This window comes from Typopeltis vanoorti, chromosome 20 (assembly GCF_054136105.1).
Source record: "Typopeltis vanoorti isolate ZY-2024b chromosome 20, IOZ_Tvanoo_1.0, whole genome shotgun sequence".
Lineage (NCBI taxonomy): Eukaryota > Metazoa > Arthropoda > Arachnida > Uropygi > Thelyphonidae > Typopeltis > Typopeltis vanoorti.
This window is the reverse complement of record NC_143568.1, coordinates 22434521-22447850: the sequence shown is the minus strand read 5'-3', so window position 1 is coordinate 22447850 and position 13330 is coordinate 22434521. Positions and strand designations below refer to the sequence as shown.

The following is a 13330-nucleotide window of genomic DNA, read 5'->3' as shown; positions in this document are numbered from 1 at the left end:
GAGTCTTGACAAGTAACAGACTGATTTGGAGGAAAATTGTAGATAGGAAGTTAGTAATGATGTAATTTTTTCATGTAGTACTGTCATATCCTGTACACCCCTTGAGGTTACATGGCAGGAATTTGATGATGATGATGATGATGATGATGATGTGGGTATTTTTCAGAACTCTTATATCTGGAGTCTGGTCTTTTCTCAACTGTTTTACTTCTAATCCAGCTCACATATCCATAAATTAGCATTGGTTTGAGCACTATCTTATATACAGCCAGTTTAGCATTTTCACTAATTTCTCTCTTATTCCATACAAATTTATTTAGTTGATTCCATACCATATAACTTTGCTAATTCTCTTTGTCCATTTCTACATTTAATTTACCATTTCTAAAAATCCTAAATAACTGAAATGCTTTACTTATTTTATAGGCTTCCCATTCAGGATGCAGCTCATGTTTTCAGTGCTGCCTATTTTCATAGTCTATTAACCCTGAAGCACCATTGAATTAGGGATAGCTACTCTTAAAGTGTTGGACCTCCCCCCTTGCCCCTGGACCCTAATAATGGCTGCCAGATGATGAGCAAGGACTCTACAAGCTTGTGAAAATGATTCACAGGTATGGGTGACCCATGCATCCTCAATTCGCTCAAGTTCAGTGGTGATGGGACATGGGGCCCGAACACTCTGCTTGATGATATCCCAAAGATTTTCGATGGGATTTAAATCAGGATGTCTAGGTGGCCACTTCATTATTTCAAAGTCAACAGAATGCTCCTGGAACCAAGCAGTTACCTGCCTTGACCTAAGATGAATAGTTGTCTTGTTGGTCGACGGCATCTCCATTGGGATGCATGATAGACATAAATGCATGTAAATGGTCAGCCATGAGTTCCATGTACCGGGATGCATTGAGAGTCATTGATAAATCTACCAAAGGTCTCAAGACATCCAACTGAAGACACCCCTGGCCATCACTGAGCCACCACTAGCTTGTACATTTCCAAGCCTAGGCAAGGCATTCAAGCCTGGTATTGTGCCATTAGAAATAGAGCTCCCAAAGCCAAGAATGAGGTGAACGTTGCACGGTCCTTGCACTGACTTTCTGGCTGAAACCCTCGTTCAGATGGGAGGTGATTTGAGATAATGTCCGGCTCCCTTTTAGTCATGGCTGGTTGCCTTTGCAGATTGTCTGGGTGCTTGTTTTTTTTGCATGTTTATATTCCCTGAACACTCTTGAAACTGTCCTAAGAGAAAATCCAAGTTCATTGACAATTTCAGAGACTGAGTAACCTATCCTTTGGACACTTAATCAGCCCTTTGCCAAATGCATCTAAATTCCATGCCTTCCCTCTTATGCTTCTCATGATTAATGCTTGGGGAAGCCAACGCTAAACACAGTTTTGGCTACACATGCACACAAATGTGGGACTTGTGGTGCAGAATTTGCATAGCTTTTTCTATCCCTAATTCAATGGCACTTCAGTATATCATCCCAAATTTGTTATAGCAGCTATTCATTTGAGCCAGGGAATCTTGCAGACTTGGAGTGGATTTATTGAAGAATATGGCATCATTCTGCATAAAGTAAAGAGCTGATTTTACAGTTTTGATATTACTTACTGTCCTCTTCCGTCAGGAACGGGTTGAGTCTTCCATGTTTCTACAACAACCTCCAGGAGTCCCAGTTTCTTGCGTAGCTGGTGAGCTATCTATATGTTTGTAATCCAGAGTTGACCTTTATTGTTGTTATCCATTTAGTTCTTGGTCTTCCTTTTTTTTTCTTTTTTCTTTTATTTTTGCATTCAGAGCAGGGTTGGGTAGTCTTTTTGATGGCATTCTCTCAACATCTCCGTACCCCTGAAGTTGTCTTCTTTTGATCTTTTCGATTAATTCGGTGTATTTTGGGTCTTGTCTTACCAGTTTCGTTTGTTTTCTTTTCTGTCCATTTTGTTTTATTTATTTTTCTGAGATATTTCATCTCGAAAGCCTTCAGTTTTCGTATCTCTGTCTTCTTGAGTGTCCAGGTTTCTGAAGCATATAGCACAGTGGGTATTATAATTGCATTATATAATTTTATTTTTAGAGGTTTGGAGATTTTATTATTTTTCCAGATTTTACCTAGCTTATTAAATGATGACCATGCAGTCGATATTCTATGTTTAATAGTGGTCATGGTATCTAGGTGTTCTGTTATTACTGTTCCTAAATAGTTGAATTGTTTTACCTGTTCAATTGTTGATCCATTCAAGGAGAAGCTTAGTTTTTCTTCATTTTTTTTTTATTTTTTTAATTATCTAGATTTTTGTTTTGTCTGTATTTATGTCATGCTGTATTGTTTAGTTTGGTTATTAGGTTCACCATTTTTTCTTTTGTGTCTGCTATCATTGCAATGTCATTGTGTATTTTATGTTATTAAGGTTATAACCATTTAGGTTGATCCCTTTTTCTTCTTCCAAGGCTTGGTTAACCATATCCTCTAGGTAGATGTTGAAAAGGTGTGGGGAGATAGGACATCCTTAGCTACTCCTTTACTGACATTTATTTTATCTGTTGTTATACTATTGAATTTAATTATTGCATCTGTGAGACTATAATATTTTTCTAAGAAGTTTAGGGTATCTTCATCGATTTGTTTCTGTTTTAATATTCTTAATAAGGTTACTCTGTTTATTGAGTCGAATGCCTGTTTAAAATCTATAAAACAGTAATAGATATTTTTGTTATGTTCCTAGTATAATTCTGCTAGTCTTTGTATTATGAAGATCTGATCCAATGTGGAACGATTCTTTCTGAAGCCTGCCTGTTCTTCACTAAGAATGATCTCATATGTACTCTTTATTCTGTTCTGTAAGATTCTTGTAAATATTTTGTAAGTATGGCTAAGTAATGTGATTGGTCTGTAGTTTTTACAATTTTTCTTATCACCTTTGCCACTTACCTTCATATAATGCAATTCGTATAGATGATGATGATTAACAATGGAGATAATGCACACCTTTGTCCCACACCTGATTTATAACTAAGCCATCTTCCTGTACCTCCTTCATTTCTAGCTGCTGACTCACAATTCAAATATAGACCATATATTACTTGACACAGTTCCTGTTTACATCGTATAATTTCAGCATTTTGAACAGCTTTTCTCTATGTATCTTAATAATTGTATATCTTTTCCAGATCTACAAACTTAAATACAGGTCCTTATTATATTCTCATGATGTCTTGATTGTCTTAAAATCTGATCCTAACAACTCCTATTTGGCCTGAACTCAGCTGTTCTTTTCCCTAAGTTTCTCTTCCACAGTTTTTCTTTACCTCCTCTTTTGAAGTTTGCTTGCATAATCTTACCTGAAACATTCAAGGAAATTCCTTTGGAAATTTCACATTCAGTTTTATTTTTTTTTTAAAGATGGATAATGTGAGAGCTCTATTCTATTCATCCACAATTTGGCCCCATGATACCAGGTAGCTGAACTATGGGATGTAATCACTCTAAAACTTTTATACTTCCATATTTGAGCATTTCTGATCAAATATCATCTACTTGAATTTCAACTTTTTGATTGATTTTTCTACCTTAATTTGTGTATTCATCAGAACAGATATGTCAGTGAATAGAAAACCTCAACTTCCCTTTCTCTGTTTGATTTGCTTTGGCTCAAAATTTCTTTACCAATCCATCTTGCATTCATTTGCTGTCTGCCATTTCTTCAAATTCAGAACACTACTCTAGCCTCTTCTGTAAAGCTCTATTTTCGGCAGTCAGCATGTCCAAATAATGAGATCATCTTCTTTGGTGATTTCAGTATCTACAATTCAAATTGGCTTCCCTTCTCTGGTTCAACTGATCAGGTTGACAGGTATGCCATGGTACTCACCATTAGCAACAACCTAAGACATATTTTCTGCAGTCAGCATGTCCAAATAATGAGATCATCTTCTTTGGTGATTTCAGTATCTACAATTCAAATTGGCTTCCCTTCTCTGGTTCAACTGATCAGGTTGACAGGTATGCCATGGTACTCACCATTAGCAACAACCTAAGACAGATGTCCATCGTTTTCAAGAAGATGACTCTTTCCTGTCAGTTTTCTATTTGGTTGTCCAAATGGGACAACCTCCATGACTTCTATCCCTCTTTCCTATGGTGTCTGGGTACAGTTTCATTTCTCCTGATCTAAACACCTGTTCAAAATGAATAATAGAAATAATTATAACGTATTTTGACAAATCTATTTTTCATCTCTCTAAATAAAGATCTCTTTGTAATTGGAATGGTAAGAGACATAAACACATATTTACATATTATTAATGTAAATATGTGTTTGTCTCTTATCATTCTTATTAATAATCTTATTTACATCCAACTTCAGTGGATGTAAATAAGACTACAGTTGACCCTTGAACACAAATATATTTTCTATAAAATGTTAGAAATTTTTTTGGGAGATTTGCAACAATTTGAAAAAACTCAAGATGAACCATGTGGCCTAGATTTATTGAAAAAATTAAGAAAAAATGAGGTATGTTATGAATGCATAAAATATATATAAATACTAGTCTATTTTATCATTTACTACCATAAAATATGCACAAATCTATTATTAAAAAAAATCAAAATTTATTAAAACTTACACAAACACTTATAGACCATACATGGCAGCATTCGCAGTCAAGAGAAATGTAAACATGCAGTATTAAATCATAACTGCATAAAATTAACTGTCATTAATTAATTAGCAGAAAATAAATTTTATAACGATTCATTCGTGTATAAGCTAGGCTGCCCTAAAAGCAATTATATTGCTGCTGCTTTGTTATCAATGCATGAATCATTTATACCTATAAATAAATATGACTTTCTTTTTCACATTATCTTTTCATGTTTGATGTCTAGTATTAGTAATACGTGTAACATCTAGTGTTTTGTATCAATATTAGTGTAGGTACTGACAGACAGACAATTCATCTTGTATACAGACAACATAAACTGATGAGTATAGTACAGTACTGTAAATGTCTTTTTCTCTAGATTACTTTATTGTAAGAATATAGGATATAATATATATAACATGCAAAATATGTGTTAATAAAGTTTATGCTATCAGTAAGGCTTCCGGTTGACAGTAGGCTATTAACAGTTAAGTTTTTGGGGAATCAAAAGTTATACGTGGATTTTAGACGTCATGGGGAGTTGGCACCCAACCTCCACATTGTTCGAGAATCAACTGTATTTTGCAGATCTGAAAAAGGCACATGCCTCCTATTAGAAAAAAGCTATAAATTAAAGATACCAAGAAATTATATACTTGGCTTAATCCTTTATCCAAGTGTAAGCAAAAAAAGTTTGCAGCTAAAATATTTTCAGGACTGGAGCAACTCGCATAAAGAAGCTAAGACTTCACATCACTTTCCTTAGTATCCCATAATGCAAAGCACATCTCCTTGCAAACGTGTATAATGCTGTGCATTATGGGAAGGGTCACTACCCAGATGGTTTTGACTTTTATTGAGGTCTATTCAGTGGGAGCCAGACTCAGAGGTGATACTAAAGTTGAAGTAATGCAAAAGTCATATTTTCATATACAAGTTGCCAAAAGATGTCACACCTTATTATTAAATTACTCTGGATTAGAGAAAGATGTTGGAAGTTTTTCACTTGGCTATACTATAAATTAAAGATACCAAGAAATTATATACGTGACTTAATCCTTTACCCAAGTGTAAGCAAACAAAGTTTGCACCTAAAGTGTTTTCAGTACTGGGGCAACTCGCATAAAGAAGCTGGGGAGAAAAGAAGGGGAGATAACATCACTATCAACTATAACATAATCAATGAGACTTTTCTTATTCCTCTTCTCTCCATGTGAACCAGGTATTAAAAACCTGATATCAAAATTGGAGATGTTTACTTTAAGCAGATATTATATTCCTAAATAAATCCAGTACATGTCTGCAGGATTCCCTGACTAAATTGAATAATTGCTGTAATAAATGTTGATAACAAAATCAGCAATACAAAGACAAAGTGAAAATAGGCAGAAACATAGAAAACATCAACTATTGATGTTTTCTATGGTAATGTACTGGTGTTCGCATGAATTACGATATATAAAACTGAAGACTGTTACATTTGGTATAAATATGACAAACAGTACTGATTATATCATATTTGAACATATCCTTCATAAATTAGTAAAGAAAATATCTGCTGTGATTTCTATGCTTACTTCCTATTAAGGTAAAAGTATTTTGTAAGAGGCTGATAGTAGTAAGTGTAAAATTTGTGGTCATCTTATATGGAAAGTATAGCACATTATAAATGTTTCAAAAAGAGTTTTTCAAAACATACTTTCTCCTTTATAGCTTGTAGTACCATAAAGGACATGCTACAGCCCTTTTCTTTCTTTGGTGTGTATCAGATCACCCCATGACTACAACCTGTCATATTTTGGTAAACTGACTACACAATGGAATGACAATTAATTGTTGACCCTACTTCAATTCAATTAACTGACCTTGATATGGCTGGAACCAGTTGGTTGGCTGAGTGGAATCCCATTATATTATGATCTGTGTGAAAGCCTCTAGATCAGGTCAGCAACACAGTGCCCACAGTGAATTTTTAGTGCGCCCTCGGAGAAATTATTGTAAACTGCTTTGGAGCTTGCAGTGGTAATTTTGCAGCGTAGATCGCAGTATATCTGAGAGATACATTCATTACTAGTATGTGCTAAAATGCAAGAAAACATAAAAAAAAAAAACACTGCAAATATAATACATGACGTTACAAATTAAGTGAATATTGAATCCAACATTATTTCATAGCCGAATATAGAAACTACAAGAATTTCGTGCTGAATATATAGAAACTAAATGTTTCGGCATTCAAGCATAAGTAGTGCCTTATGGGAGCTCAAGACCTCTTTCCTTAGTATTTTCCATAAATGTAAAGCACATCTTGCAGAGGTCAGCAACCTTTTTAATATAAAGAGCGCAATATAAAGTTTGAAGATTTCGGAGGGCTCATGACACAGGCATTTTTTCTCTCATTTCAGGCTTAGAAATTCTATGATTAGTTGTTTTTAAGAAAAATGAGATTTCAAATTTTAACATTATTTTATTTATTTACCTCGCTTTTACAACATATTTTTGTCACATATGAATGAATATAAAATACCATAAAAAATGAATACATGTTAACAATTAACATGTATCTGTTAAATCAGATGCGAGCACCTTGCTTTATCAATCATAATGGCAAATGTATTTGTTTATTATGCAATAATAGTGTGGCTATTTCTAAAAAAAGTAATATAAAAAGACATTTCAAAACCATTCATGCCAATTGTAATTTTAAGTTTAATTATTTAAATCAGGAGGAGTTGGCAACACAGTTCATATTAAAAAGGTTGACGACCACTGCTCTAGATTATAGTAGATTTCATTGCAAGTGATATCAGTATCACTGCTGTGCATATTGGAGAGGACTCAAAAAAAATACCGTGTTTAATCTCTAGAATAGTTCCCGGATTATCTAATTTATCCATCCACAGTTAATGTGCCATAGATTTCCAACCTTTTGTTTTTGTGCTGTCATTAAAAATAAAACTAATTGATTTGAAACAAAAATATCCAAAAAAATTAAATTAATAATTCCTATGTTTGTCTTAACGTTTTGTATATTTCAGTTACATACAAAAAAAGAAAAAAGTTAATACCTAATTTTTCTTTCTTTCTTTCTTTCATTCATATGAGAATTATAAAAAAAAAATCAGATTAATCAATGTCAAAATCATGTTAAAAATGAAAAGATTAGAAAGGAAGTCATCATTGTTAATATACAGCGAATACAATCTGAATAAGTATTTAAAGCAGAACTAATATGAAAATGAGGGAGAGGATGGTAAATACATAGATAGGTTGATGCAGTTAGAAAATAAAGTATAAAAGCAAATTGTATAGAGATTAGCAACAAATAATAGGACTTCTTTGAAATAAAAATGCTGATAGAATGTTAATAAATTCTTGATGGTATTTTTTTTTATCACAGTATGATGTGTACCTCTTGAGGACACATTTCACAAAACCATGTCAATAAAGCCATGAGTGATCCAAATAACCTACAGAAGCACACTGCCGTGTTAAGGTACTTGTTCACTGATTGAAAGGTTTTAGTTATTTGTTACAGTTTTAGTCCATCCTACAGTGGTAGAATTTGATAATAAATACCACTCATATAGACATGGTATCTTTATAGTTAACTGAGAAAAAAAAAAAAAAAATTGTACATAGTGTTTTATTATTATTTGATTGGTGGGTAAAGTATTGTGATTCTATATATTTTTTAAAATGCATCATGTAGTTTTCTGATGCATATAATTATATAGTTACATAATAAAAGTATATTTATTGTTGATTTTGTTTTCTCCTTCCTCCTCCTTAGTATCGACAAGCTTCTTAATTCATATGGTTACAAAATGGGATATGCTTTGCCTAATACTACTTTACCAAATCCTTTAGACATGGTTTTGGTCCAGTCACAGAAGGTCAGTAATGGTTTTATCATGCAAGTTTCAAAATATTTTTAATTTAGTTAATATGAAATTTAAAATATAAAATTTCTTCTTCTCTCCTTGTCTTTATACCTGATCATTTGAGATCACCCTTTCAAATCCTTTTTACCAAATGCAGAATCTAATCTCTCAAGCAACACATTGAATAGTGTAGCCAATTCAGGAAGTAAAGGTAAACGGGGAACTTAAAGTAATGCTATGGTTTCTATAATAAAGCCTGAAATATCAGGAACAAGAGGGAGGAGTTTGGGGCATTGGTTAATGCAATCTTACCAAAAGTTATAGGTGTTAGTGAGACTTGGCTAACAGCAGATGATGCAATTATAAGGATAGAATGTGAAGGGCTTAGTTTTTCAGGGAGAATGGAGAAGATGGGGAGAGAGGTAGCAGATGAATTGCAAAAAAAGAATAGGAGACAGGCAAGAGGGTGAGTGTTCTTTTGAAACAGTTTGGTGCAAGACTGAGACCAATAAGACAAAATATACACAGTGTACCTGTTAAGTAATGAGACAACAATTATATCAAAACAAAGAACTATATTTGGAATTGTCAATTACACAGATTCAAAATAATCTCTGTCCATCTCCACACAACATTTACATCTGTCGTACAGGTTTTCGAATGGGAACCTCCTTCAGTGTCTGCATCATACCGCATTGGGTATTCTCAATGTCAAAAGCATCCCCTTTCCAGGCACACTTCATCTTTGGGAAGAGGAAAAAGTTGCATGAGCCAGATATGGTGAATGTGGGGGGGGGGGTTCAATCACATAGATCAATTTCGAAGCCAGAAACTGTTTCATAGGCAGCATGCAGTTGTCATGCAACAGAAACAATTGTTGTGAAACACTTTTTTTGTGACACATTGCATGCGGGCATACAGACATTGCATTACTCCTAAATAATACTGATTGTTCACTGTGATGCCTCAGGAACAAATTTGTGGTGGGTAATTTCAGCAGCATTGAAAAAACACAATAACCGTTGTCTTGACACATGATTTTTGCAACCTGACTTTATTCTGCCAAGGAAGATTTCATCATTCTTTAAAGGCTAGCTTGACAACATTAGAACTTTCCTTTTGGACTGATATTTACTTCTAGCCTTTTCTGGTGCAAACACATTACACGTAGCTTCTTGTGTTCTTCAAAAACTGTACTTTTGTGCACAAAAAACTTGGCTGAAAATTCTTGATATCCAAAAGAACGCAGGTTTGCTAATCAGTAATCCCTCTTCACTTATTGACTTCTACCACTGTCTCATAGTCTGTTCCTGCTTTGTCTTTTTTTGTAGATACTTCCATGAGCTTGTTCCCCTTAGGTGGCTTTTTTTTTAGCCTACAAATGATGCAGCAGCTGCCAAACATTGTTTACAGTCAAGCTGCTAACCTGTTAAATCTGCTTATCCTGTTTCTTTCACTTGTCTACATATATAGCACTAAAGTGCTGTAGGTTTTGAAACATCATGTAGGATTAATTTAAAAAATAAAATTAAAAGCATCACTAAAGAAAAGCATAATGTTCTTTGTACATAATGTTTTATGTTTGGTACACCTATGTAAGAGAATTCAAGGGAGTCATTGAGATGGCATGCACTTTTATGCAATGTAATAAAAACCTGATGCATGATTCTTAATTATACTATTCTTAACTTTAAAAGTTTCAGCCAAAAGGATATGGGGTATGAAGCACAGTATGTAGTGATCTCTTGTCTTCTTTCATTCATGATACTACTTCACACTTGCACAACTCCTGACACTTTATACCAAATCTGGTTTTCTCTTTGATCTCTTGTCTTCTTTCATTCATGATGCTACTTCACAGTTGCACAACTCTTGACACTTTATACCAAATCTGCCTGATACGTTTGAGGTTATGCATTATAACTCCACCTAAGAATGCTCAGCGCTATCCAGACATTGCTTATTAGATGATCCTCCTCCCTCACAAACTGTGTTTAATCACTTTCTTTTAATATCTGCATTGTCTTTTTTTATAGATTTTTTTTTTCATGGCCATTGCTCCACTAAATTGGCCATCACCATTTCTCTACTTTCCTGTAATCATATAACACAAAAAGTTGCTGGTCAACATCCATGCACAGTTCAAATTCATTGCATGAACTTCTTATATCGTCTTTGGAACAGACATCCCTGTATCATTTTCCTCAATGAATGCAATCTTCTACAGCTTCATTCTTTCTCCCATACCACATGCACACACTTACATAGTATAATTGCGTTATATATTTTTTGTGACATCTTATGTTTTTCACATAAAGTTTGCCCAATCTACAAGTAGGCTTGCATTTGATAGCACATACACATGATACATGTTGTTTTGATACCAAGAATTGTCCCCCCCCCCCCTTTACAGGTTGCATTCAACTGCTGTTTTTTGTTATTACTTAATAATTTTCACACTTTAGATTCATAGTCAAGTCCAGTGGCGCACCCAGAGGAGGGGGAGGGGCCAGGGCACTCCCCAAAGAAAAGGAAAAAACACTAGAAAAATTTCCAAAAATCTTTTCCTAATTAAAATTCATTTTTTTTATTTATGTTGTGTGCTACTTATGAATTAGCGATCACTGCAGATGCTCATTTATAGGTCGTATGCGATGTGTAGTGTGTATTTGCAAAACGTCTACTCAACTCGGCCCCCCCCCGGGCCGAGTTGAGTAGACGTTTGAGTAGAGAAATTGCCAAGTGTAGAAAACTTACCTCATACTTCAATAGCAGCCGTCATTTGGTCTTTCACTAAACATTGGATGTAACTTCAATCCATCATGATTTGATATTGCTCTCTCACTCACAGTCAAATGGTACCATCTTAACCTCACTCGAAGATAAAGCTGGCTTTCTAGCATTGTACTCCTCCTCCTCCAAAGATGGCTAAGGCAAGTCACCACACTATAGCATGAATAACTCATCAGCATGCATTCTCTCTGAACTTTCTTCAGAAATACAGCAGAAAATCCAGAAAAGATTAGATGTTGATAAGCTTTTTTTTTTTATCCTGATTGTAATCCCCAGCTGTTCTCAAAACTTTTGCTCAGGATTTAACATTTATTTATCATCATCGTACACATCTGGCATCTATCCTACAGCATGGAAGATAAAAAGTCAGCCATTCAAATGTTCCATTGCTTACTTAATTTTTTTTTTATATATAAATTATGACAAAGATAATCAACAGTCAGCTTCAGTGCATGGTTCTGCCAACATGTGCTCTCAGCCACTCTTGATCCAAAGTGAATCTCCTAGTCAGTATTACCCATCTTCTTGAAAAATGTTTGCAGAAACACATTGTCACTCCATTCACATTTCCAGGGAATTTGATGGACTGTGGGGACTTTGTGTCATGGTAAATGTATTTTTGAGATTTTCCCACCATTTCTGGAGCAGCTCAGTGTTTTGTACTTTCATCTGTGCCCTCCTTTGAATATTTAGTGACCTTTTTTTTCATTAACCTTAAATCCTATGCATAGCTTTGACACTGACAGTACACTTCATTCCTCTTCTTCATTAGACAAACCTCAATCTTTCTAACATTCCAAACTTCAAGATCCTCTGTAACCAGTACATTAAACACTTGATATCCTTACTATTTGTCAGTGGAATGAAGGCATCTTCTTCACCTTCAGCACAACATAACACAGTAGAGTTTTTGTTTTTCTTTGATGATATCCATATTTCTAAACAAGATCATATTCCACCTCTTTCTATGACTTATACCTCAATAGCCCTTTCTAATACATCAAATCCATAGCTTTCTCAACCTCCTTTAGAATATCAATCTCTCATTTGCGATGGTGTCCCAGAAAATACTTATTAGAGACCATATAAAAGCACTGCAGTCCTATAATTGCAGAAATAATTTGTCATAATGAGAAAAAGAACAAAGCCCTATTGTAGGTTCTTGAGCTGGATATAAAATATCTAACAGATAAGCTTAGGTGTTGATGGTTATTCATCACTTATTTTTTCATGATATTAACAACACCACACAATTTTATCAAAGAGATGTTTTATTAACTGCTTACATTGCACTGATTTTCAACTCAGCATTAACAGAGCAAAATACACGTGTATACGCGACAGTGAGTGAAACAATGCAATTGCAATGGACAAAAGATCTCAAGTCCTATTTTGACGCCCTCTAATGGGAAAAAAAATGCATATTAATTAAAAAACAGCTATGCAGAAGTTTCTCTTAGGATAACGGTCTCCCAAGTTTCTGGTAAATTAATGCAACCATATTTATTAACGTTGGGAGCATTCTTCAAAGCCATTGCTGACTCAAAAAATAATCTTTCAGATCTGTAACAACTCCTAAATGGCACATTCGTTTTCCTCCATCTAATCCTGTGTGAAGTTGTGTCCAAAGCATGATCTGCCAGTCCTGACTTGTCATAGTAATAGTAGTGAATATATTTTTCATGTTCTTCTAAGTGGATGTTAACTGATCTTCCTGTTTGCCCATAATAGGCCAAGTCACAGTCATAAGGAACTTCATACATTCCTGGATGTGCTAAAGTGTGAAGTTTATGCATAGGCAAGCAGATGATAGTTGCCAGCTCGGCGTGAGGTTTGAAAGTGATGTCAGCTCTTTGCTTTATGTGGATGATGTTATACTTATCAATAAATCCGTTACAAGTCTGCAAGATTCTTTGACTAAATTGAATAACTGTTGTAATAGATATGGTATGAAGGTCAGCAATAAAAAGACAAATACAATGAAAATAGGTAGAATCGTTGA

General features: G+C 34.4%; 1 protein-coding gene across 1 annotated transcript in view; it reads left to right on the top strand.

The window, feature by feature from the left end:
• The window catches only part of LOC150095279 (lysosomal cobalamin transport escort protein LMBD1-like), a 259870-nt gene that overhangs the window by 167749 nt on the left and 78791 nt on the right, over positions 1-13330 (top strand). The window contains exon 10 of the mRNA XM_090410049.1: positions 8445-8547. Coding sequence (XP_090266175.1) covers positions 8445-8547 — 103 coding nt within the window. The remainder of the gene's footprint in view (positions 1-8444; positions 8548-13330) is intronic.